The sequence below is a fragment of the Panthera tigris genome, chromosome D2 (genome assembly GCF_018350195.1).
Source record: "Panthera tigris isolate Pti1 chromosome D2, P.tigris_Pti1_mat1.1, whole genome shotgun sequence".
In the NCBI taxonomy this organism is placed as follows: Eukaryota; Metazoa; Chordata; class Mammalia; order Carnivora; family Felidae; genus Panthera; species Panthera tigris.
Genome location: NC_056670.1, coordinates 77,752,508 through 77,778,293, shown reverse-complemented (window position 1 = coordinate 77,778,293; position 25,786 = coordinate 77,752,508). Strand labels below are relative to the sequence as shown.

General features: G+C 41.8%; 2 protein-coding genes across 3 annotated transcripts in view; one reads left to right on the top strand and one right to left on the bottom strand.

The window, feature by feature from the left end:
• LOC102952478 (ATPase PAAT) overlaps positions 1 to 10,150 on the bottom strand; it is a 16,831-nt gene extending 6,681 nt beyond the window's left edge. The window contains exons 1-5 of one of the 2 annotated variants that reach the window (XM_042961227.1): positions 9,732 to 10,150; positions 8,936 to 9,142; positions 7,848 to 7,920; positions 5,094 to 5,300; positions 78 to 532 (exon numbers count right to left, since the gene is read on the bottom strand). In XM_042961227.1, the coding sequence (XP_042817161.1) occupies positions 78 to 532; positions 5,094 to 5,300; positions 7,848 to 7,920; positions 8,936 to 9,142; positions 9,732 to 10,066 (1,277 nt within the window). In that variant the 5' untranslated portion in view covers positions 10,067 to 10,150. Of the gene's footprint in view, positions 1 to 77; positions 533 to 5,093; positions 5,301 to 7,847; positions 7,921 to 8,935; positions 9,143 to 9,731 lie in introns of those variants that run through there. The other variant, XM_042961228.1, reaches the window with a different exon arrangement.
• LOC102967038 (protein FAM24A) lies at positions 10,052 to 25,786 on the top strand. The gene is made up of 3 exons (XM_042961229.1): positions 10,052 to 10,305; positions 24,802 to 24,922; positions 25,479 to 25,786. The coding sequence occupies exons 1-3, from the start codon at positions 10,065 to 10,067 to the stop codon at positions 25,651 to 25,653; spliced, it is 537 nt and encodes a 178-aa protein (XP_042817163.1). The 5' UTR covers positions 10,052 to 10,064; the 3' UTR covers positions 25,654 to 25,786.

The window sequence follows — 25,786 nt, the reverse complement described above, 5'->3', positions numbered from 1 at the left end:
GAAAAAGTCTGTTTCCCTTCAGGCCATTCACACACCTACCTAATCTAAACCACATTTGTCTCAAAATAAATACTTACGCAACACCAGCAATGTCTTCACCAGCCTTAGGGACGGTTTCCTGCCACTTGGTGTTACGTCCCACGCGGAGATGGCTAACTTGACTACATAAACTCTGGAGAAAAGGCAGCAAGTCAGAGTTAGGTATATTCGAGTTGTCACTTGCTTTCTTTGGTAGGAGAGAAGAAACTGCATTTTTGAGGTCATTCTCAAGCAGAACATGGCTCGGTGACACAGTTTTATACTCTTGGAGGCTCGTAGCCTTTCCGCCACCGGGTGGCTGCAGACTTTGATCGGTGCAAGCTTTCAAGTCTTCAGTCACGTTTCCAGAGGTCAAGCCGGTTCTGAAAGGAAAAGGCGTGGACGGGGACTTGTCTAAGGCCCCCGAAGTAGATGATGACTGCAGGTCAATCCCACGTCTGTAGCCAGGATTTCCCAAAACCGACTGAAGCTGCTCGCCAATGGGAATACGATTCTGAGCAAGGTAAAGAAATACACGTCTCTGTTAACAGTCATGACAGCTAACTTTGGGGGTAACGACTGTGAGGCAGGCGACGTGCATTCTTTCATTTGACCCTCAAAACGTCCACACGAAGCAGGCTACGATTACTACCCCCATACTGGGTGGAGGAGACCCAGGCTAAAGGTCACTTGTCTACGGTAACACAACTAGTAAAGTGGCAGAACCGGGGCATGAACCTGGGCCACCTCACTCCACAGTCCAGACTTTTAATGATTTCTCTGTAGTTTTTCCCTAAAGGAAATATTAAATATTAGCATGCTTGGTAAAACTGCATTAACATTCACGTCTCCACTACAAAGGCCTCCTTAATTTATGGCGATAAAATATACTACTCAACTGAGTCACGATAATTGATAATTTTCTTAGAGTTAAATATTCCCCTACTTTCCACATATGGTAAACTACTCATTTTTACTTAGCCATGTCTTTTGCAATGAGTTTTTCATGGAGGCCACACAGTCACTTAAAATTAAATGTACTACATACTTTTGTGACCTTTTCAATGAATAAAATGAGCTACCTTTGGCTGTGTTTCTTTTCAGAATTTCCAGGAGAATAAGAGTTCTGTTTTGTGGCCTTAATCAACTGCTCATGCAGTATTATTTCCTGAGAAGATTCTGACTTACTTTGAAGGGAAGGCTATCATATCTCTGCTATGCTCTTCAATTTTTCCACAGGAGGAAAACATAACTAAGTGTTAAGACATAAGGCTCTATCCTAAAATCAAAACAATAGAACTGTATGATAGGTTCTTATCAGGATATATCACCCCATAGTTCCTGCTGTTTAAGAGTTTGTGAGAGAAGGACGTCTGGGTGGGTCTGACTCCTGATTAAGTGTCTGACTCCTGATTTTGGCTAAGGTCATGATCTCACATTTTGTGGGTTCAAGCCCTGTGTCAGGCTCTACACTGAGTGCTGACAGTGCAGAGCCTGCTTGGGATTTTCTCTCTCCTCTCTCTCTGCCCCTCGCTCCCCTTGTCTCTCTCAAAAATAAACAAATACACATTAAAAAAAAAAAAAAAAAGAAGGAGGGGCACCTGAATGGTTCAGTCGGTTGAGTCCGACTTTGGCTCAGGTCATGATCTCACAGTTCATGGGTTCGAGCCCCGCATCGGGTTCTGTGCCAACAGCTCAGATGGAGCCTGGAGGCTGCTTTGGTTCTGCGTCTCCCTTTCTCTCTGCCCTCCCCAGCTTGTGCTCTGTTTCTGTCTCTCAAAAATAACTGTTAAAAAAAATTTTTTTTTTAAGTCCAATGTAAATGTGTTCGCTACGCAAATTTTCATTTTCTGTTATTTCTTAATATTCGGATCATAAGAAAATCATTGCTTTTTAGTCAGTTTTTTCCCTCAGATCAGGGCTCTTTGGGTGATTTTTTTTCTCTGTATGAAGTATCAAGATATTCACGGGTAAGTCTATATGTCACTAGAGTAAATGAACAAACCTCAGGTGCCTGGTGGCTGTTCTACTTCTTTTTTTAATGTTTATTTATTTATTTCGAGAGAGAGAGAGAGGGCTCATGTGTGAGCAGGGGAGGGGCAGAGAGAGAGAAGGAGAGAGAGGGTGAGAGAGGGAGAGAGAATCCCAAGCAGGCTCCACACTCTCAGCGCAGAGCCCTACTTGGGGCTCAAACTCACGAACTGTGAGATCATGACCTGAGCCAAAATCCAAGAGCCAGATGCTTAACTGACTGAGCCACCCAAGCGCCCCTTCTTCTACTTCTTTTTATGTCAGTTTGTTCAATTCTTATTTTTACTTGTCCTATCATATATTATTTTGAAGTCACATTAAGTCCTTTTGAAAGTGAACAGCTAAATACATATTAAATAATCTAAAGAACTCACTCTGCCAAAATAATTCCACTTTGAAGAATCTACCCTAAGGAGATATTGGAACAATTTACAAAAATAGACATTCAAATTCCTTCTATGTGTTGCTACTCATGCTACCAAAAAAAAAAAAAAAAAACAAAAACAAAAACTAAAAAGCTTAAAATATTCATGAATCAACGACTGGTTACATTGGTTACATACCACAGAATATCCATAAAATCACAGAGATATTGCTTTATTGCTTAATAAGAGGCCCATGATATCCTGTTAAATGGAAAATTTTACTGAGCAACATGTACAGTATAAAAGCATTTACATAAAATTGTGCCCGTATACTTACACATGAATATATAAAGAGCTATGTATATGTGTGGGTATATGTAATTTCATCCACATGCGTGTGTATACACACACGGATTTCTGAAAAATAGTTTTCTCTCTCTGTATGTTGTAGGACTTATAAAAGTATGAATTTTCTATAACTTTTATATTATAAAAACCTCCAAGATGTATCACTTTTCATACTCAGAAAAAAATAAAATTATAAAGTCATTTTTATTTTAGAGGGGAAAAAGTCCCATAATATAAATCCTGAACAATTTAATGTTTTCTCTAAGAAAATGGGGCATAGCCTTTCATTCAGGTAACTTTAAACAACCGCTGTATGTTAGGTACTTTGATATAGAATTCCTACTTGGTTACTCTAAATTACTAGAGCAAAAAATAAATCAAAGCTAGTATGTCTGAACTTCAAATACAAGAAAATAAGGAATAACTTTAACATTTACTGTGATAAAACAAAAGTCTGTATTGTCACATCAGACCTACATGACTCGTGAGTGTTAACCTTTAACAAAGCTTTCAAGGAAACAAGCAATCCCCAGGGCACGGGTGAAGCAGGGGGAGGTCTAGGATTCTGACACAGCACCCCACGTCCTTTCTTTCCCCTTCGGGACAGGCCCAGGCCCAGTCCAAATTGACATATGAAGGCTGTAAACAGTGTGTGGCTGACCACTTTCGTAGCATGCATGAAACATCCCCATTTTATGCTCGGATAATCACATGGTTCATGTGGCATTTTCCAAGAAGCCATGCCTTAGATTCCAGAGATTTCTGGTTTGTTAACAATAATCAGTCCTAGACAATCAGGATCCACTCCACAAATACGGATTCTCCCACATTAGGATGTTGAAAAGGCGATTGAACGGGACCATCTTCCTTCCCGAGGGTGTCCCCCCAAACTTCCTCGCATGAAGCGGTGGGAGGAAAGCCAGTTACCACGCAGTGTCTATAGTATTAACCCGTGAGTGGTGACTGGGACAGTTCATGTAGAGTTTCTACATGCACAGAACACTCTAGAAGGCTACACACCAAACTGTTATCAGCAGTTACCTCTGGGGAACGGGATGATAGCTAGGAAAACACTTTGACGTTTTACTCAATAACCTTCTGCACGGATTCAAATTCATGGCAAAGAAAACGAGTACAACTTAAGGAATAAGACCTTAAGATTGAAAGACATGTACCTCTCTCCAAAATAAATGAACTAGTCATATTTAATCATTTATCTCTTCTATTTACAAAATCTTTTGCTTTTGAAAACTTTTTAACCATCTTCAGCGTTTCTCCACAGAATCTTTGCACTGAAAGAGTTATTCTCCAACCACAGTGTGCATAAAATTAACGTAGCATACTTGTTTAAAATACTGATTCCTGGATCCCACTCTGGGAGACTTAGTAGGTGGAAAAGTGTGGCCAGGATATGCATTTTGTTTTTGTTTTTGTTTTTTTTAAACATTTTATATTTTTTTTTAATTTTTTTTTTTTTTAATGTTTATTTATTTTTGAGACAGAGACAGAGCATGAATGGGGGAGGGTCAGAGAGAGGGAGACACAGAATCTGAAACAGGCTCTAGGCTCTGAGCTGTCAGCACAGAGCCCGATGCGGGGCTCGAACTCACAGACCGTGAGATCATGACCTGAGCCGAAGTCGGACGCTTAACTGACTGAGCCACCCAGGCGCCCCAGGATATGCATTTTGTAAACACTGGAAAGGATTATGATATAGGCGTTCTGTGGATCATACTTAAAAGACACACTATTCCTAAACCCTTTCAAATAGTAGTCTCAGGAGCTTGACAAGTTCTTCCATTATTCTCAATATTCCTTTACACAACTCTCCTCCAATTTCCTCTTTATCTCTATGCTTGAGAAAAACTTTCTAAATTGCTCAAAATAGTGCCTTATCTACCAACAAGGTGCTAAATGAATAAATTCATGAAAAACTGTGAGGGTCTGTAGTAAGGTATTTTGTAGGAGGGAAAGTCTACAAAAATGCTATTTTACAAACGCAAAGAAAAGATTTAAGTCAATACGTGTCCTTATAAAAAGCCGTCACTCCGAAGTTAAACAAAAAAATTTTTTTTTTTACATTTATTTATTTTTGAGAGCAGAGACAGAACGTGAGCAGGGGAGGGGCAGAGAAAAAAGGAAACACAGATTCTGAAGTAGGCTCCAGGCTCTGAGCAAGCTGTCAGCACAAAGCCCAAAGCGGGGCTCGAACCCATGAACCGTGAGATCATGACTTGAACTAAAGTCAGATGCTCAACCGACTTGAGCCACCCAGGTGCCTGGATCACTCAAATTTTTAAGAGTCCCTGGACAGGATCCATTTCTACCTACCTGCTGCTGAAATCTAACCACATCCATCAGTTGCTGAGCTCCAGGTGACAGCTTTGACCCCATGGACGCCATGATAGTCTGGACCCTCCGGAGGTCTATCCTTGATCCTAGAGCAGGAGAGCTTGTTGCGGAACTGGCTGAAACCCACCTCATGTGTACCACAACTTTACTGACGAACACACACTGCTTTTCACCAAAGGAGAGCAACTGTTACAAAACAAAGACGTTCCAGAAAATAATATTAAAAACAATCATCATTTAAAGTTACTCTTTACTTAAGAGTGAAGCATTCAAGAATCAAAAAATTAAATACATTTTCATTTTTACATTTTCTCTAGCATAGTCATAGAAAAAAATTCAAATTTATCATGAGGCTCAGAAGTATTTAAATAAAAAAGCCCTTTCAAACTAACAGACGACACATAAAATAGCAAATGGGGATGGGAAACATAAAATAACATTTACTCAGTTTTTTAAGGGATTAAAAATAAACTGTACCAATCTGAGAACTTAACATACTGCAACTTGCAATGTAAATATAAATATTTAAAGCAAAATAAGGCTGTCTAGAGCCCATGCTACGTTGCTTCTGAAATACTAAATGTAAGTCAGTACTTTAGAAGTTAGAACTGTAAGGGAATGTCAAGATGATCTAATATATAGCTTGATAACTTACATATTTAAAAAATGAGTGCAGGGTGATTTTCTAACTTGTCAAAGGACACCCAGGTAGTAAAGGTCAGAACTTTGGAAGCTCTGCCAGCTTTTACCCCAGTAGTTTTCCCAACGCTTCATGCTGCCTCATTTTGTCCATGTTCCTGAACCAAAAGACATTTTATGTGTGATACGCACAACAAAGTAGCAAAGTGGAAAGGGACTAGGATTTAGAATCAGACAGAACTGGGTTCAATGACGACTCTACTTAGAGCCTGTGTGATCCTGGGAAAAGGCAAAAACCTGAAATCAGGAGTAAAATGAGGGAGGGTAATAACGATTTCACATAGTTGTTCTGAGAAGTACGTGTTAAAACTTCCAGTACTGACCACACTGATTAAGGGCTCAAAACTGTGCACCAGTAGCTATTATTTTTATTTTAATTTGCATATGTTATTGCCCTGGAAGAAGTCCTCATAAGATCCCCCTAAATGAAAACAGGTCCTTGCACTCCCTCCTACTTTCACAGAACAGTCACAAAACATTCTCCTTCAGAGACACACAAGCCCATGTATCACACAGAGACACAGGTGAACACAAATCCACGATCAAAAAACTCAGTGCGACACGAAAGATCGGACTGTCATCAACAACTAAATAAACATCTCATCAAATTTATACATCTACATTCCAACCTCCATGTGATCTCTTTCATGCTTTTTGATTCCCAAGTCTTCCTCACTATTGAATGTAGGACATATTTTGCACACTTTTGGACACGTCTTGGCCACTATACTATTAGCAATATGAGGGTTTTGCTCCAATTTATTTTATTTCCGTTAATTCCTAAATGCTTAGTATAGGATCTGGGATCAAATGGCACTCTAATTGTTGAATGAATGAATCGCTTTATTTAAAAGACTTTAGAAGTTACTAGCGTTTGCTCCTAAAACAACATCTTGGAATATTAACAACTTGGAAGGTCAGTTCTGTGACCTTCTCTAAGTAATAGTAAGCACAGAGATAAAATACTTTAGAGGTTTTTTTTTTTTAATGTTTATTATTTTTGAGAGAGAGACAGAGACAGAGAGCAAGCAGGGGAGGGACAGAGAGAGGGAGACACATTATCGGAAGCAGGCTCCAGGCTCTGAGCTGCCAGCACAGAGCCCGACACAGGGCTCGAACTCACTGAGAGTCATGACCTGAGTGGAAATCGAATGCTTAACTCACTGAGCCACCCACACACCCCAAGATAAAATATTTTAAAGATAAAAATAACTCAACGATTTACTGTCTTTAGTCTCCTTGTATAACCTACAAAGTAGTTCCAAACAGGTGAGGAAACTTGACCAAAGCTGTTTTGTTAGCAACAAAGCTCATTTAATAGTCAGGGCTTCTGATTTCCAGCTAAGTACTCTTTCCCTAGACTCTAATGACCTCATTAAAGTTCACTGTAACAATATTTTTCCTGCTAAAGACACCAGTCCAAATTTCTTGAACTCTGTACTGCCTTTGTCTGGAACTTCTCTGTGTTCTCTTTGGATGTTTTGGGACAAAAACTGTCACTTTCTTTGCACCTAAGTTCTACATAAAAATAAAAAATGTACTTAAACTCAGTTTTCCAAGGCTTAAAGCTAAAAGTACGATACCATTATATTAATAATAGCACATGACATAGCATTGCCATAGCTAGTAAATGTTGATTTATTTTAAAAGAAGAATGTTGATAATTTTAAAGTTCATTTATTTATTTTGAGAGAAAGAGAGTGCAAGCAGGGGAAGGGCAGGGCGGGGGTGGGGCAGAGAGAGTTCCAAGCAAGCTCTGTATTGTTCAGTGCAGAGCCTGATGTGGAGTTCAACTCATGACCCGTGAGATCACGACCTAAGCTGAAGTCAGAAGCTTAACCAACTGAGCCACTAAGGTGCCCTGAATTTTGGTAATTTCTTAGAGAAGAATTTCTTCTTCCATGTTTAGTATTTCTCAACTAAAACCAGGGACCACATTGGACTTACCACATTAGTGAGCTATCAGAAAATAAGTTTATGTAGTACAAAAACAACTGTAGTTTTCAAATTAGTTATAATTTAGTGACTACTTACCTTTATTTTACAAGCATGTGTGGAGAACTCCAATTTTAGATATTTTTTGTACAAAATAATCTTTTCACCTTCACTAAAAATAAAAAAGAAATGAATTTTAAAAATTTTCACTCATTACCACTTTTAACAGTTACGTTTAAAAATGAAGGTTTCCAGGACAATACATAAATCCTGAAATTCAGTTTTCCTGGTAAGACATAAAGAACTGTAGGTTAATACTGAGTTGCACTGGATGAAAAGACTACATCTGTCACTTACTACCTATATAAGATAATTAAAAAAGATAACAAATGTATAATCATGTAGCACAGAGCATATTTTAAAGCTCAATAAACATATCCATTATTTCCAACACTATGTGGTATAATAAAACCGTTCATAGCTTGAATTTTATTAAAGAAAGATTAGGACAGAATCTTTTTAAGAATTCGGAAAAAAAATCAAAAGTATAATAACACATTCAATATACTTGTATGGCACAGTCTGGGGTTTGTGCACTATTTGTAATGGGCTTCCAAATGTGTTCGAAGTTCCAGCCTAATTAATTTTTGGAAAACAGACCATTCTGAGTTAAGGAGACAAGAAACATTTATCACAACTTCAATTCTAATCAAAGTCCTCCACTAACTAGCTATGATGTTCTACCAACTTATCTGCCTTCTGTTAGCTCCCAATTTCCACACTTATAAAAACTCCTGAGGGGCCCCTGGGTGGCTCACTTGGTTGAGCACCAGACTCTTGGTTCTGTCTCAGGTCATGATCCCAGGGTCATGCGATTGAGCCCCGAATGGGGCTCTACCCTGAGTGTGGAGTCTGCTTAAGATTCTGACTCTCTCTCCTCTTCTGCCCCTCTCCCCCACTCACACTCATTCGCTCTCTCCAAAATTAAAAAAAAAACAAACACAAAAAAAACTGGGCTCATGTACACGCCAAGATTCCTAGCGCCTAAACTTCTATTCCTGCTGGTATGTTTTTATCTTCTCTCCCTTAGTGCTGGCCTCAATGTCAGAGAATCAGTAAATAACACGAACGCTGGGGAAAAACAACACTGCTTGGGGGGAACACTTCTGCATGAACAAGTTACAAACCTGTTATCCAGATCACTACAAACATTCTTGCCCCTACTGGTTCCACAGTACTCCTCTCCTAAGTATACTTCCATATTTCTTGCGGAACTTAAAACGCCAATAGAAACGATTTCTTCACCTCCGTTAGGGTCACATCTCAGGTAAAGGAAGCAGGGGTTTTCATCTTGGTCACTGTTGAGGCTTCTTTTCAAAATCACCAGATCTTGGCTGAAAAGAATTGTTCAAACTATCACACAGTGCACCTGTCTGAACGCTGCTCGCGACCCTCCTATTGGGCCACCAGGACTTCTAACTCACTCCCATTTACCACGGCGGTCCCCGCACCCTCCCAAGCACCCAACAAACGCTCAAGACAGAGTCACAAGGAGATGGGCACGCCACCCACCGGGGTTTTCCCCTCTACTTTCTCCTCGGCTGTGGACTCAAGCCTCTGCAGTCCTTCTCCTTCAACATAAAAAGTTCCCGGGGCACCTACTGTGCGCACAAGAGTGGGAAGCAGAATGCAATAAAAGGCAAACGCGGCTCTTTCTCATAATGAAGCTGATGGGGATTCTCGACAGTTCGTTTTTCTAACGCCCCCTCGGGTCGACAACAGAGAGGCCTCCGTCGGTCCGCCTGGGGGAGGGAGGCGGACCCCGGGGGCGACCCGGCGGAGATGCGGGGCCCCCGCAGTCGGGTCCTTCCCGCACCCCGGGCCCCCCACCCTCTCTCCGCTCGGCCCCGCCTCCCCTCCCGGCTCCCCCAGGAGCGCGACCATCCCGGCGCCGCGGGCCCGGTCCCCGCCGGCCCTGCTCACCCCGGGTCAGGCGGCGCCAGCAGCTGCTCCCAGTCCAAGTCCGGGGCGCCGACACCAGCCCGGGTGAGATGGAGACTCCGGGCCAGGGCTCCGCAGGCAGCATCCCAGGAAGAGGCCAGCATCGGGCGGCGAGTCACTCCCGCCTCCTCGGCCCGGGTGTCCATGCTGCAGCCGCCAGCCGAGGCCAAGCCCGGAACCTCTCTTCCACCGCTTGCGTTTCCGCCAGAGCAGACGGAGGTGAAAAAGCACAGCGCCTTCCGGCTCGGCAGGCTTCGATTCCAAGACCAGCCTCTCCTTGTCCAGTGGGGAAAGAACCAGGTCCCGGAGACGCGCATGCGCGCGCCAGCCAGCTTCAGCAACGCGGTTCCAAACCTGCCGGGGAAGAGCTCAAGGACGGAGCATGCGCTCCGACGGCCCCTCGGCCTACGAAAGGAGCTGTGCGCAGGCGCGGGGCGAGACTGGCGGGAACGCAGGGGGCTCTTTCGACGTTGGTCCGAGGAAGTAGCAGGCGGTGTGGACGACGGTTGTCTGGCCGCCCGGGAGGGTTGGTCTTTCGAGGAGAGTCCATCGTCAGGTAGGAGTGGTGCCGTCGCTGCAGGCGACCTGGAGGCCCTGCTGCCGAGCCTCGCTGTGCCTGCGGTGGACGCCGTGGCCTTCCCGCCGACCGCAGACCCTGGGCGGTGGGTCGGGCCGTGCAGTTGGGGTTTCTTTGACCCCCCACGCGGTCCCCCAGCACGTCGTCCCCGCGGGCGGCGGGTGCGTGGATGCCGGCAGCTTGGCTTTAGCAGGCGGAGGGTTGCACGGTGTCACCGGGCTGCAGTGCAGCCGGGGCGCCGGCCGGACGTCGCCCTGTCGGTGAGCCGCTGGCGCCAGGGCGGGACGGCGGCGGGGTGACCTGGCGCCTTCCAGCCTCGGCGCTGGAGGGGAGGTGTGGAAAGCGGCCAGAGGGGCGGCGGTGGCTGTGAGCAGAAACCTGTCCCGAGCAGAAGCGGGACCCCAGTGCTGGTGGAGTGGCATCTGAGCTGGGACTTGAAGGACCTTTAAGCTTTGTTTCCGGGAAAAAGGAGCTGATGGAACTTTCTAGTTGCCCCATGGGATAGGAAGGTAACTGGGGCCTCTCTGCTCCGTCGTGTCAACTTACCTTGTAAAAGAACTGGAGAATTAGATTCAAATAAAATTGGAATGTCAGCATTCTTCGTAGTTGGGCTGTCAGCCATGTATTTATGGTGGCATTCAGTCCGGAAAGTAGAAATCTTATTCTGCGCCATATTAATTTTGTTTTAGGACTCCATGTTCTGAGTTTTTTGTTTCAGTGCAAAATAATTTTTTGTTTTTCTTGAGTTCTTGAGTTATGTTAGAATATGTGCCCAGTGAGAATACGGATTTCCCTCATGCGCGCAAGTGGAGTGTTCTTGTAAAAACAAAACAAAACAAAAAAACAAAAAAACCTTTGCCTTCACAGAAATGGCCGGAAGGGAAGAGCATCCCCAGGTTTCCAAAAGTTCTAGTTTTTCCACTTTTCTTTCGCAAAGGCCTCCATTAGTGCCTGTTTTTGATGACCGAAAGAAATGTGAAGAGGTTATTTGCTGTTAGGAAAATAAGACCTTGCTGTGTTAATGTAGGGCTTTCATAAAAGCTAGGTGGTGTCGTGGGAATTTTGGGAAAGCAGGGGATACTTGTACAATACCCTTTTCATTCTTTTTATCTGTGGAGTGGTGTTAGAAAAATTGGAGTGTAATTTTTTGTGAGTAATCTGTTATCCAGAGCGTATATTAGAAGGATTTACCAAGATTGAAAGAGAAACCCCACCGAGGGATCTGATGTGTACAGCAATCAGAAAGTTAAAAGTTCTTAATTGTAAGTGTCCTAGTTTTCATGTTTGTAAAGATGAATCTAGACTGATTCTAAGGTGTCTAAACAGTTTTGTGTGTGTGTGTTTTCTCCCCCCTCCCATGTCCGGCTTCCTATGGTCATAAGTTAACATTGATCCATGGTAGCCTATTTGGACAGTCCCCAAAGGAAAATACTCTTTTTCAGGGTTCAAGTTAATGAATAAGATCAATATTACCAACTGGGTGTTGACTTACATAAAACTGAAAGCTGTAGGTCAGAAAACTATAGAGTTCTGTGGTCCTTCCCTTTCTTTCATTCCCATATATACAATAAACCACAAAGTCTTGATTTCTTTTTTTCTTTTTCTTTCTTTCTTTCTTTCTTTCTCTTTCTTTCTTTCTTTCTTTCTTTCTTTCTTTCTTTCTTTCTTTCTTTTTCCTTCTTTTTCTTTCATTCTTTCTTTCACTCTTGCTTGCTTGCTTGCTTTTTTAAGAGAAAAACCTTCCTGCCTTTTTCCACCTCTGCCTCTTCCGTTCTCAAGCACTTTCATTTGAATAATCCCCAGAGTTTGTTCACTGGTCATTAGCTTTCATTTTCATCTTCTCCATTTCATTCTTTGCACTGTCCTCTGATTGTCCTGCTCCTGAGTCACCATCGTCTCTGTTCATTAGCTTAGCATATAAAGCCTTTCATACTCTTGTCTCCTGCCTGCATTCTGGTCTCTTCTACCTTTGCACATGCTTTTCTCTCTACCTACAATGGTTTTTTTTTTTTTTTTTTTTGGATAGCAGGGAAAATCCTCTTTACTGTTGAAAACCAAGTATAGACCTCCACTGCACTACAGAATTAATTACTAATTTTTCTGTACTACACTTAGAAGTTTTAGGTACTATAACTCCCTTGTGGTTGGGGACTTTATGAAATAATTCTCATATTTGTGTTCCTTACCATCTGAATGATTATTGAGATTAGAGATTATTTTATACTTGGTTGGACATATTCAGAATATGTTTTTGCATGGAACTGATAAGGGTAGCAGTATGAGTTCAGAACTTTATTACAATGTAAGAGGAGCAGAAAAAGGAGAAATGAGTAAATTCAATCTTATGCTTTTTTTTTTTTCAAAGCTAGAATGGTGGTTGCTGAGATTACCTTGGTTTTAATGTGCTACATTACTCTTGTCATGAATTGGAGATTTTTTTTGTTTTTGTTTTTTTCCCCCCACTTCAGATAAAGAATAAAACATATTTTTAAAAACTTCCCACCAATATCACAATGTAAGTTTTTGGCTTAGCTATTTTATTTTATTTTATTTTATTTTATTTATTTTAATATGGAATTTATTGTCAAATTGGTTTCCATACAACACCCAGGGCTCATCCCAACAGGTGCCCTCCTCAGTGCCCATCACCCACCCACCCCTCCCTCCCACCCCCATCAACCCTCAGTTTATTCTCAGTTTTTAAGAGTCTCTTATGGTTTGGCTCTCTCCCTCTCTGACTTTTTTTTTTCCCTTTCCCTTTCCCTTTCCCCTTGGTCTTCTGTTAAGTTTCTCAGGATCCACATGAGTGAAAACATATGGATCTGTCTTTCTGTGTATGACTTATTTCACTTAGCATAACACTCTCCAGTTCCATCCACGTTGCTACAAAAGGCCATATTTAATTCTTTCTCATTGCCAAGTAGTATTCCGTTGTGTATATAAACCACAATTTCTTTATCCATTCATCAGTTGATGGACATTTAAGCTCTTTCCATAATTTGGCTATTGTTGAAAGTGCTGCATAAACATTGGGGTAAAAGTGCCCCTATGCATCAGCACTCCTGTATCCCTTGGGTAAATTCCTAGCAGTGCTATTGCTGGGTCATAGGGTAGATCTATTTTTAATTTTTTGAGGAACCTCCACACTGTTTTCCAGAGTGGCTGCACCAGTTTGCATTCCCACCAACAGTGCAAGAGGGTTCCCGTTCTCCACATCCTCTCCAGCATCTATAGTCTCCTGATTTGTTCATTTTGGCCACTCTGACTGGTGTGAGGTGATATCTCAGTGTGGTTTTGATGTGTATTTCCCTGATAAGGAGTGACATTGAGCATCTTTTCACGTGCCATCTGGATGTCTTCTTTAGAGAAGTGTCTATTCATGTTTTCTGCCCATTTCTTTTTAAAAAAATTTTATTTATTTTTGAGAGAGAGTGAGAGACAGAGCATGAGTGGAGGAGGGGCAGAGAGAGAGGGAGACACAGAATCCAAAGCAGGCTCCAGGCTCTGAGCGGTCAGCACAGAGCCCGACCAGGGGCTCGAACTCATGAGCCGTGAGATTATGACCTGAGCCGAAGTCGGACGCTCAACTGACTGAGCCACCCAGGCGCCCCTCTGCCCATTTCTTCACTGGATTATTTGGTTTTTGGGTGTGGAGTTTGGTGACTTCTTTATAGATTTTGGATGCTAGCCCTTTGTCTGATGTGTCATTTGCAAATATCTTTTCCCATTCTGTTGGTTGCCTTTTAGTTTTGTTGATTGTTTCCTTTGCAGTGCAGAAGCTTTTTATCTTCATGAGGTCGCAATAGTTCATTTTTGCTTTTAATTCCCTTGCCTTTGGAGATGTTTCAAGTAAGAAATTGCTGCGGCTGAGGTCAGAGAGGTTTTTTCCTGCTTTCTCTTCTAGGGTTTTGATGGTTTCCTGTCTCACATTCAGAACTTTTATACATTTTGAGTTTATTTTTGTGAATGGTGTAAGTAAGTGGGTTAGTTTCATTCTTCTGCATGTTGCTGTCCAGTTGTCCCAGCACCATTTGTTAAAGAGACTGTCTTTTTTCCATCGGATATTCTTTCCTGCTTTGTCAAAGATTAGCTGGCCATACTTTTGTGGGTCTAGTTCTGGGGTTTCTATTCTATTCCATTGGTCTATGTGTCTGTTTTTGTGCCAATACCATTCTGTCTTGATGATTACAGCTTTGTAGTAGAGGCTAAAGTCTGGGCTTGTGATGCCTCCTGCTTTGGTTTTCTTCTTCAATATTACTTTGGCTATTCAGGGTCTTTTGTGGTTCCATACAAATTTTAGGATTGCTTCAAGAAGAATGCTGGTGCAATTTTGATTGGGATTGAATTGAATGTGTAGATAGCTTTGGGTAGTATTGACTTTTTAACAATATTTATTCTTCCAATCCATGAGCACGGAATGTTTTTCCATTTCTTTGTATCTTCTTCAATTTCCTTCATAAGCTTTCTATAGTTTTCAGCACACACATCTTTTACTTCTTTGGTTAGGTTTATTCCTAGGTATTTTACGATTCTTGATGCAATTGTGAATGGGGTCAGTTTTTTTATTTGTCTTTCTGTTGCTTCATTATTAGTGTATAAGAATGCAACTGATTTCTGTACATTAATTTTGTATCCTGCGACTTTGCTGAATTCATGTATCAGTTCTAGCAGACTTTTGGTGGAGTCTGTCGGGTTTTCCGGGTATAATATCATGTCATCTGCAAAAAGTGAAAGCTTGAATTCATCTTTGCCAATTTTGATGCCTTTGATTTCCTTTTGTTGTCTGATTGCTGATGCTAGCACTTCCAACAGTATGTTAAACAACAGCGGTGAGAGTGGGCATCCCTGTCGTGTTCCTGATCTCAGGGAAAAAGCTCTCAGTTTTTCCCCATTGAGGATGATATTAGCTGTGGGCTTTTCTTAAATGACTTTTATGATGTTTAAGTATGTTCCTTCTATCCCGAATTTCTCTAGGGTTTTTATTAAGAAAGGATGCTGAATTTTGTCAAATGCTTTTTCTGCATCCATTGACAGGATCATATGGTTCTATTTCTTTTATTAATGTGATGTATTACGTTGCGAGTGTTGAACCAGCCCTGCAGCCCAGGAATGAATCCCACTTGATCATGGTGAATAATTCTTTTTATATGCTGTTGAATTCAATTTGCTAGTATCTTATTGAGAATTTTTGCATCCATATTCATCAAGGATATTGGCCTGTAGTTCTCTTTTTTTGCTGGGTCTCTGTTTCGTTTAGGAATCAAAGTAATGCCGGCTTCATAGAATGAGTCTGAAAGTTTTCCTTCCCTTTCTATTTTTTGGAACAGCTTGAGAAGGATAGATATTATCTCTGCTTTAAATGTCTGGTAGAATTCCCCAGGGAAGCCATCTGGTTCTGGACTCTTATTTGTTGGGAGATATTTGATAACTGATTCAGTTTCTTCGCTGGTTATGGGTCTGTTCAAGTTGTCTGTTTCTTCCTGTTTGAGTTTTGGAAGTGCGTGGGTGCTTAGGAATTTGTCCATTTCTTTCAGGTTGTCCAGTTTGTCGGCATATAATTTTTCATAGTATTCCCTAATAATTGCTTGTATTTCTGAGGGATTGGTTGTAATAATTCCATTTTCATTCATGATTTTATCTATTTGGGTCATCTCCCTTTTCTTTTTCAGATTGGCTTAGTTATTTTAAAGAGCAGTTTATTATTAACTTAGGATTTATAGTGTGAATCGTGACTGACTGTGTATTGTAACACAGTAGTTCTCAGATACTTTTGGCCTAGGACCCTTTACATTCTCATGGGTTGAATACTCCAAAGAGCTTTTGTTTACGTGGGTTTATATTATTAATTAAAAAAAAAAAATCAACACTTTTGGTTTCAGCTCTGACATGCAAAGAGTTTGGAATTCATCACAACTGTCTTTATCATAAGAGAAAAGCTGTTTCAACTGAAAATCAATGACTTTTAAAAAATCTACCAGATAATTGAGGTCACAGGGCAAACAAAGAGCCACTCTGAAAACTGGAGAGAAGTAAATGCAGAAAATCACACTTGAGATTTGCTTATCAGGGACAGAATCTTCTGGAGGCAGTAACTTGTAGGAACACTTAAATGGTCATTAATAAATTGCTGGAAGCCAAGTGTGGACTAGCTAGCTAGGAGATGGAAACCCCTGAGAGCCCACATTTAGTAGTCCCATACTTTTATGGGTTTTACTTCCAGGAACCCCACCATATTTACACAGTGAAGATTGGAGAAGAATCCCCTCAGGCTTTCTGCAGTGGGGAGGGGAAAGTAACCATTTGGAAATACAGCCCACAGTATTCCTAAAAAAAAAAAAAAAATTATGTTTATTTATTTTTGAGAGAGAGAGACAGTACATAAGTGGGGGAGGGTCACAGAGAGAGGGAGACACAGAATCTGAAGCAGACTCCAGGCTCCAAGCTGTCAACACAGAGCCTGACTCAAACCTATGAACCGTGAGATTATGACCTGAGCTGAAGTCAGAGGCTTAACTGACCTAGTCACCCAGATGCTCCAGCCCACAGTGTTCTTAACAAAGGTGTACCCTCAGGGGAAACCACCAGAGTCTTTTGTGATCTGGGGATGAGCAATTAGACTACTCTGACCCCTTTAGCCTTCCAGTCAGCAAGTAGGGGCAGGGGAAAAAAAAAAAAAAAAGACATTTTTGATGGTGACAGGCTGGGGACTCGGGTATGCTAAAAATAGATTTAGTCATAAGATTCTGGAATGCCTTCCTTCCCCAGTGCCTTACCAATATTAATAGGGCTTCAGTATAAAAACAGATGACAGTTGAAAGAGTAGGATGCAGACTATTTTAAAAGAGTTTCTAGGGAAACCAAAGACGGGGGTGGGGGAACAAAAGCAAGAATACTGGAGGAAATTGAAGCCTCTGACACCTATAGTTACAGCAAATGTTAAGCATAGCCTATCTTAACCAGATTAACATAAAACTCCACACTAACAACCTGATTACTTCAGGTCCTATACATTTCTCCAGATACATTATGTCTGGTTTTCAGCAAAACATAATGCATGCTAAAAGGTAAGAAAAACTTAGGCTGAAAAGACAAAGCAAGCATTAGAACCAGTCTTACACAGACACAGATTTGGGAATTAATCAGGGAATTAACTGGCATGTATAGATTCTATCCTATACTATAGTAGCATGTACTGCTAGAAGAGGATTTCAGTTTGGAAGATCCTTCCTATTTAGGGCAAAACCTGACTCTTTTCATGGCAGTTGCCAGAACCATAGCAAGGTCCTCAGCTGAGCAGGAGTCTGAGGGTAAAGATGAAGATCCTGGGAGCAGAGCAGGAGCTGTGGAAGAGGTCTGGAGATGGAACCTGGGCCAAGTAAGGGGGTGCTCACAGGCTTATTCCAGTAGCCTGGAACCTGGGCTGCTTTCTGCCACAGATGTGCAATTTACAAGTAGCAGGGTGTTTGCAACCACCTGCCCCAGGCGAGAGCCACAGGATGGGCACTTGGCGAAGTAAGGGGCCTGGGTGAAAGTCCTTGTGGGTGTGAATGATGAAGAATTTGCCAGGAAAACAAACCCCTGTAACCTGGATCACATCACAAAGTTCAACTCCTGGATTCTGCATACAGCCACTGCCTACTTTTTGCCATCTGGAACACATGGCCTCTCCCACCACTCTGAGTACCTTTTTTTTCCCTTTCTTTTATTAGGAGAGAGTGCACAGGCATGCTCACAAGAGGGGCAGAGGAAGACGGAGAGAGCCTGCCATGGGGCTTGACATTGGGCTTGATCCCATGATCTTGAGATCATGACCTGAGCCAAAATCAAGAGCCAGACACTGAACTGACTGAGCCACCCACCCGCCCCACTCTCAGTACTCCTGACCAATCACTACATGTGAATAGCACTTAGGATGAAAATATTAACAATAACCAGGCCCTTCCCTAAATGAAATGCAACTGGTTTGCATATCTTTCAGCTCCGAGCCAAAATCAAAGCCTCTGGATGATAGGTTTAGTGGGCACTGTGAATGGGGCACACATCATTTCAGAGGGTTGCAGAAATGTTGAGGGGGTAGAAGGGCACTGGATCTGGGAGGAGGGGGCTGGAGGGATAGATCACAGAACCAGGCCTTAGTTGCTGCCTTGCCAGTGACTTGCTAGGGGACCTAAGGGAGTCACTTCTGCTCTCTGTGCTTCAGTTTCCTCATCTGTCCAAGTCTTAGTCATTGTCTTCTGGCCATCTCCAGTGAAGATCAGAAAAATACTGCTAAAACATATTGGAAGTAATAAGGTCAGTAGCTTCATGTTGCTGACTAATAAGTAATGAGTAAAATATTATATTTTAATGTTTATTTATTTATTTATTTTGAGAGAGTGGGAGAGGGACAGAGAGGGAGAGAGAATCCCAAGCAGACTCCACACTGTCAGTGCAGAGCCCAATACGGGGCTCGATCTCATGAAAGTGGGGTCATGACTTGAGCCAAAATCAAGAGTTGGACGCCCAATTGATTGAGCCACCCAGGAGCCCCTAAAATATTTTGAACAATAAATGAAGTAATAATGCTCATGGTTTTCTGTTTCGTCCGAATTTATTGCTCTGTCTGAATTTAGAGGTTTAGATCAGGCAAGTTGCTATCAGATTGACAAAATTCATATTTGGGTCATTGCCCATGAAATGTGTCAGCACCTAGTGGACTCTTGATATTGGGGATCCTGAGTTTCTGCCCGGTGAAACATACCTTGATACAAGGCAAATTTTCAATGTACAGACTCCTCAAACGGCAACCAAGTAACCACAGGAATAAAAGGAAACCAAGAAATGAAGTGGTCATCTCTGTAGGGAAGGTCTACATAACTTGTCTATTTAATCATGACTAAGCTCATTCGAGAACATGTCCCTCAGAATAGTTGCTGCTTCGATGGAGGGCATAGAAAAGAAGCTTGGAAAAAAACATTTTTGTAAGATAAAAAGTAGAAAAACACCCCACAGTTAATTCAACTCCAGAGTATTGGGTTCAGTGAGAGTGAACATAGTAGGTTCCTGTACTCAAGACAAATGTCTGTTCAGAGTTAAAACAGGAACTGGAAATCCTTACGACAAATGAAACTCAAATTAAAATTTTTATGTTTATTATTTATTTTTGAGAGACAGAGCATGAGCAGGGGAGGGGCAGACACAGAATCCAAGCAGGCTCCAGGCTCTGAGTGGTCAGCACAGAGCCTGATGTGGGGCTCGAACTCATGAGCTATGAGCTCATGACCTAAACTGAAGTCGGACGCTTAACTGACTGAGCCACCTAGTGCCCCTGGAATTCAAATTTTTAGAGAGGTACAAGCACGTGTCATGGATACAGAGGAAAACGAGCAATTAACATGGGAGACAGATGGGAAGCAGTGAAGAATTTACCCAGGATGTTGCATTGAGTAAAGCCCTGCAGGGTTAGTATTACGGCAGATAGAGGAGGAAAGGGACTGGGAGAGCCATCTAGTCAAGGCTCAGTGGCATGAAAATGCATGGCATATGGGGAAATGCAGTGGGAGATGAAGCTGGAGAGATAGACTATGTGGAAAGGTGGACAGGGCCCCATCTAAGATGACACGTGAAGTGCCTGGGACACAAGATTTAAGGAGGCATTCACTTTCAGAGGCAGACAAGTGCAGGATTGGCACAGTGACTATGGCCATTAAGTAGAGGATTGATTTCACCATCTCCCATACAGGCATTGTCAACAATAGCTAAACAGAGCACAAATGTCCGTTGACTGATGAAAAGATAAAGAAGATATGGTGTGTGTAAAGAATGAAATCTTGCCATTTGCAGCAATGTGGCTGGAGCTAGAATGTGAAATAAGTCAACCAGAGAAAAACAAATAACATGATTTAGCTTGTGGAATTTAAGAAATAAAACAGATGAACGTGTGGTTGGGGAGAAGAAAGGGAAACAAACTACAAGAGACTCCTGATAATAGAGAACAAACAGGGTTGATGGAGGGAGGTGGGTGACAGATAGACTAGATGGGTGATGGGTATTAAAGAGGGCACTTGTGATGAGCACTGGGTGTTGTGTGGAAGTGATGAGTCACTGAATTCTACTTCTGAAACCAATATTGTACTGTATGTTAACTAAAATATAAAAATAAAAACAACAAAACCCCAAATCTTCCATACGAGGGACTTCTGCTTCTGGGAAGATGGAGTAGGTGTACTTTTATGCTTTCTACCAAGTGTGACTAAAAATCCTGGACGTTATGTATAAAACAAACACAAGGCCTTGACAGGTGGAGAGAAGAAAACAGACAAGTTAGGAAACTTGAAATCCAAGGAACATGGTGGTGAGCTCTCTGGGTTTTGTTACTGCCTCATATTTCCAGACTTGGAGATGAAGAAGCAGCAACCTGGAAACACCAATAGGTGCAGACAAAAACAAACACAAAAAACAAAAAAATACAAAAACAAACAACAAGCCAACAAACCAAAAAAGCAAAACCCTGTTGTCTCTAGCCAAAGGACCAAAAAAAAAAAAAAAGGAGGGGAGGAGCCTGACAAGACAGGGAGCCTGTATTCCAGCCAAATATCCCAGAAAAAAACTGTGGCTCACCCGCAGCCCCCCTCCCCAGTAAAGACTTAACCTAGACTTTCACTCTCACCAGGCTATAAAGTATTGTCCCAGATCACCCCTTTTTGCCAGACTAGTGTCAGAGAACACTGGGTGATAACACCCCCATCGGTGGAGATCTTGGGAAGTGTGAACTTTTCGTTTTGACCCAGTGATAATGAGGCACCATTCTGCTTAATTGCTGGGGTAGTATCAGAGAAGGCTTACTGGAAATTCAGGACTTTCACCTCCTGAATAAGACCGCCTCCACTGCGGTATCAGTGGAGACCAAAACATGAGGGGATTTTTCTGTGGTCTTCACAGATCTAGTTGATCTCCTTGAGGTAAAATTCATGAAAGTGGCTCCCCTCCCAGATGAAACTTGGGACCCCAAGAATTTGTTTCTTCCATGCTGGTCCTCATTCAGCCTCCAGCAATTTGTCAATTACCATTTAAAAATTCCTATCAGTTGCTGACTCTAGCAGTGGCTTCTGCTTCTGAGAAGCTGTGATTCTCTATATTCACCAGTCTCTTCAGTTTTGGGGTGTCTATTTGCCCTGTGACTTCAATTCACTGGTTGACCTAGGAAGACATTATGATTATCAATTGTTCAGCTTTTTTCTTATTTTGAGGATGGCAACTCCCAAGCTTTTTACATGTTGTGGTGGAACAGGAATTTCTGCGTTGATTTTTATTCATCCTTTTTTTTTCTGTTCCTCAGACTGGATATTCTCAATTGACCTATCTTTGAGTTCACTGATTATTTCTTCTGCCTGCTCAGATCTGCTGTTAAGCTTTTCTCATGAATTTTTCTCAGTTACACTTTCCAACTCCGAAATTTCTGTTTGACTCTTTACTAATTTCTCTCTTTGTTGATACTCTCCATCACAGTCATTATTCTCATACTTTAGTTCTTTAGACATGGATTCCTTTGAAAATATTTAAAATAGTTGATTTAAAACCTGTGTCTAGTAGGGCCAATGTCTGGGCTTCCTAGGGAAAGTTTTTTATTAATTACTTTACTTTTATCAGCCATACTTTTGTTTTTTCTTTCCTTCCTTCCTCCCTCCCTTCCTTCCTTCCTTTTTCTTTCTTTTCTCTATCTCTCTTTTTTTTTTTTTTTTTTTTTGCATGTCTTGTAGTCTCAATGAAAACTAGACATTTAAAATAATATAACATGGCAGCTCTGGAAATCTGATTCTCCCTGCCATCCAGAGTTTGTTTTTGTTTGGTGACTTCTCAACAAATTCTATAAAATCTGTAATCTTTGTTGTAGGTGGACACTGAAGTCTCTGTTGATTAGCTTAGTAATCAGCTAATGATTGGACAAAGATTACCTTAAATGCCTGGAACCAATTAAATCCACTAGTCTTTCATGAGGGACTCTGTGTGCATTGGGGCATGCCTTTGACAATCAGCCAAGCAATTGAAAACTCTGCCATAGCCTTCACTTTTTGCTTGGAAAAAGCCTCAAGGTCAGTGAGAGGTGAATGCTTAGCGCCATCTCATGTCTTTCTTGAGTATGCTCACAGCCTTAGACATGCACACAACCCTACACCTGTGCATGGCTTAGAGTCCCAGGAATATATCAGAGCTTTTCAAAACTCCTGTGGACATCTAATTTACCAACTTTTCCTTTAAGCTGTTTGGCTACTCTGTGATTTGCCCCGAATGTTATCCACTACCTCAGGCAGCCAGGAAGTTAAAACTATTGTCTGTAATTGTTTTTGCCAAAATCCCCTTAGAAGAAGACTTTTTGCATTGGGTGAACTCTTAAGTTATGTCAAATACAGACAGATAGCTTTGCAGGTGAGGATTTTCAGGTAACCGGCACACAGGTCAAATAATGACAATTCTTTGGGAATAAGGCTTTGATAGAGCTTTGCCTCTATTTTCCCTTTGGTGGCTGCATTGGAGCCTGGGCCATTATTTTCAAGGTTGCCATGGAGCTGGAGAGTGAAGGATGGAACAATGTGATAAACCTTGCTGTTTATACTAAGATTCAGTTCTTCTTAAATAAATGTTTCCTGAGCTGCACCAAGCTTTTAATTTTCAGAGTCTGAAAAAGTCAGTTTTTCTGCTAGATTCCTCATTGCTTTTAGAGAGGAAAGAATTTTCAGAGGTCTTATGCCACTGTTTTTGTTGATAACTCCCCTGCTGTTTGTGATTCCACCCAGGGTTTGGACAAAGCAACAAGGAATAACCCTTCATAGTTAAAATAGTTTCCTCATTTAATTGAACGAGCTTTGTTAGGTGTGAGTACTTCAGAATAATAGAATCCTGATTTATCACAGGCATCCTATTCAAATTACTTTTTGAAATCTTTTTGCCTTAGCCAAGAAGTATAATGTCCCAAAGTCTGTTAACCTATATCTGAGTCCTGTAGAATGACTACAACTATATATTATTCTATTGTGTTGCCACAACATAAAGTCTACCCAGTCTTCTATAATTGAACTTTTAAATATATGAGTATTTTTAGATATTGGACTCTCCACACTACCACACTACTGTCATTTTACTTTATTGAAATCCAGATTTGCTTTTAATTAATGGTCAAGCCCTAAAAGGTTCTCTGAGGGAAGAAAACTTAAAAAGGTGAGACTGAGAGTAAATTATTTAGAATAGGATTTGGACATTCGTCTTGCTGTTGGTCCTAACATATATCTGAACGTGGAATGGAATTCAGAACTCTGTGAAAGGGCGTTGGTGTCTGAAGTGTTGATGTCACACAGCCCATGTATGGCCTGACAGGCATAGAAGTTGGAGCTGGACATTGGCTGTGCATTCTGCCAGCTCTCGTGGAGACTATGCATCTGAAAATAAGCTCTTCAAACTTCATATCTTAATTACTCCTAACAGGGATAATTAGAACTTTCTTTCTCAAATTAAAAGTTTGAGAAATTCCTGATAAGATGTACTGTTCCCTAAAGTTTATATTAATTGTAATTTTGTTTTACTGCCGGCATTCATCGAGCATGGAAGAGTTAGAAAATAGTAAGTATGGGGGCGCCTGGGTGGCTCAGTCGGTTAAGCATCCAACTTCGGCTCAGGTCATGATCTCTCGGTCTGTGAGTTTGAGCCCCGTGTCGGGGGCTCTGTGCTGACAGCTCAGAGCCTGGAGCCTGCTTTGGATTCTGTGTCCCCGCCTCTCTCTGCCACTCCCCCACTCATGCTCTGTCTCATTCTGTCTCTCAAAAGTAAATAAATGTTTAAAAAATTTTTTTTTAAAGAAAAAAATAGTAAGTATGTTTTGGCAGTTGGATTGTTTATTCTTCAGTCCTTCTTCACTTTCCCCCAGTTTCAGGGAATAAGGTTAAAAAAATTGCGTATTCCAGAAAAACTGGATTTCCTGGGAGGATTTAGAAGGAAAAATGGCCGTTGTCAGTGGGAGAATAGAAAACTGTTTTCCTGAAACATGTATCACTTACAAAATGGATTTGTATATGATCAGCATTGTTGAACATAACCTTTTTAAAAAGTCATCCCCTTAATCGTTCCCATAGATTTTTTAGCTTGCTATCGAGTGAGGACTTAATTCTGAATCTGAAAATGAATGTATCTCAGGAAATCCAGGTATTTGGGACTAAAACCATTTGTATAGCTGCGCATTACTTCCTGTGAAAGGAAGAATGGGACTCTTCCACGTTCTTCTTTCTTTCTGGATTTTGTATTTCAGTCTCCTCTCATTCAAACATACACCCTTTCCCCCTCTCTGGGCCAGCGTAGGGTCCTAGGCTTTCTGGGAAGACTCATTTTGCATAAGGATCCGTGGTTTGGGTTTCATTCTTTTTCCACTAGAGGAAGCTGCTGAGGTCGCTAGGTGGGTGTGTGGGGAGGGAGGCCACATTCACCGCTTGCCTTCGCTTCTCTGCCTAGATAAGTCTACTAAAGTCAACACAATAATTATGTTCAGCATTGCTGGCGGTATCCTGGTGGCCATGCTTGTGCTGATGGCTGTTGTCATCTGTCTTTACTACAAAGTAGCCAACGCATTGAAGTGAGTGATGTGGGTAAGAGTGAAAAATACCCCCTCAAATAGGATACCTGGGGCTCTCTGCTTGAGCAAGGTCATTCCTTGCCCTGTGGCCCCACCCTGGGTGAGGCCAGGAAGGGCAAGTGGGTTGGAAAAGGCAAAGGCAGGTGAGTGTAGAACCTTGGTTTTTTTCCCCTTCTGGCTTAGGGCTGTGAGCTCATAAGTAGAATGTTCTCGGCTGGGTGGCTGGGTGCTGCTTTGCTTCACCTACCCTCACTGAGTTGACCCTCTTCCCAATCACGCTCTGCACTTGATGGGCCTGTAGTGATCCGCTGGGTGATCCACGCTTGTAGTTTGCTCTCCTTTATTTGCTGCAACCTGATTTTACATTTCTAACAATCCTAGGAGAGGAGGGGGTTAGATAGGAACTTGGGACAGGGCCAGAGAACTCTAGTTTGGGGCTGGTGTCATGTATTTAATTGGCTCCAGCCCTAAACTTCCCAGGTACCCCCGATAATTGTGACAAATGGATGGAGAAGAAAAATTCTAATCCTATACTTTGCGTATGTCTTTTCTTAAGATGTTCAAAGGCACCTCTTTGTTTGGCCTTAAAAAATTCACCCCTGGACAAGGTCGCGGCCGCAGCCATCACTGCTGGGTCTTATCCCAACCTCCAATGCTGTGACGAATGTAGCTTGTATGCCGACTTTGATTCCCTGCCACCATGCTTCTGTGACGTAAACGAGGGACTCTGACTTGGGTGGGCACAAAAATCTTCATGCGCAATCTTTCTTTCTTAGTAGAATGTTTTATTATTCAAGTCAAGTTTTATAATGTTTACATTATGTGTTATGTAACATATTTATGTACTTTTGAATAAATGCAATA

Bases quoted from the DNA above. Each gene is read 5' to 3' on its own strand.
- LOC102967038 (XM_042961229.1), top strand. From the start codon at position 10,065: ATGCGCGCGCCAGCCAGCTTCAGCAACGCGGTTCCAAACCTGCCGGGG. The intron at 10,306-24,801 runs GTAGGAGTGGTG...TTCTCTGCCTAG, and splicing joins CGAGGAGAGTCCATCGTCAG to ATAAGTCTACTAAAGTCAAC. The intron at 24,923-25,478 runs GTGAGTGATGTG...TCTTTTCTTAAG, and splicing joins AAAGTAGCCAACGCATTGAA to ATGTTCAAAGGCACCTCTTT.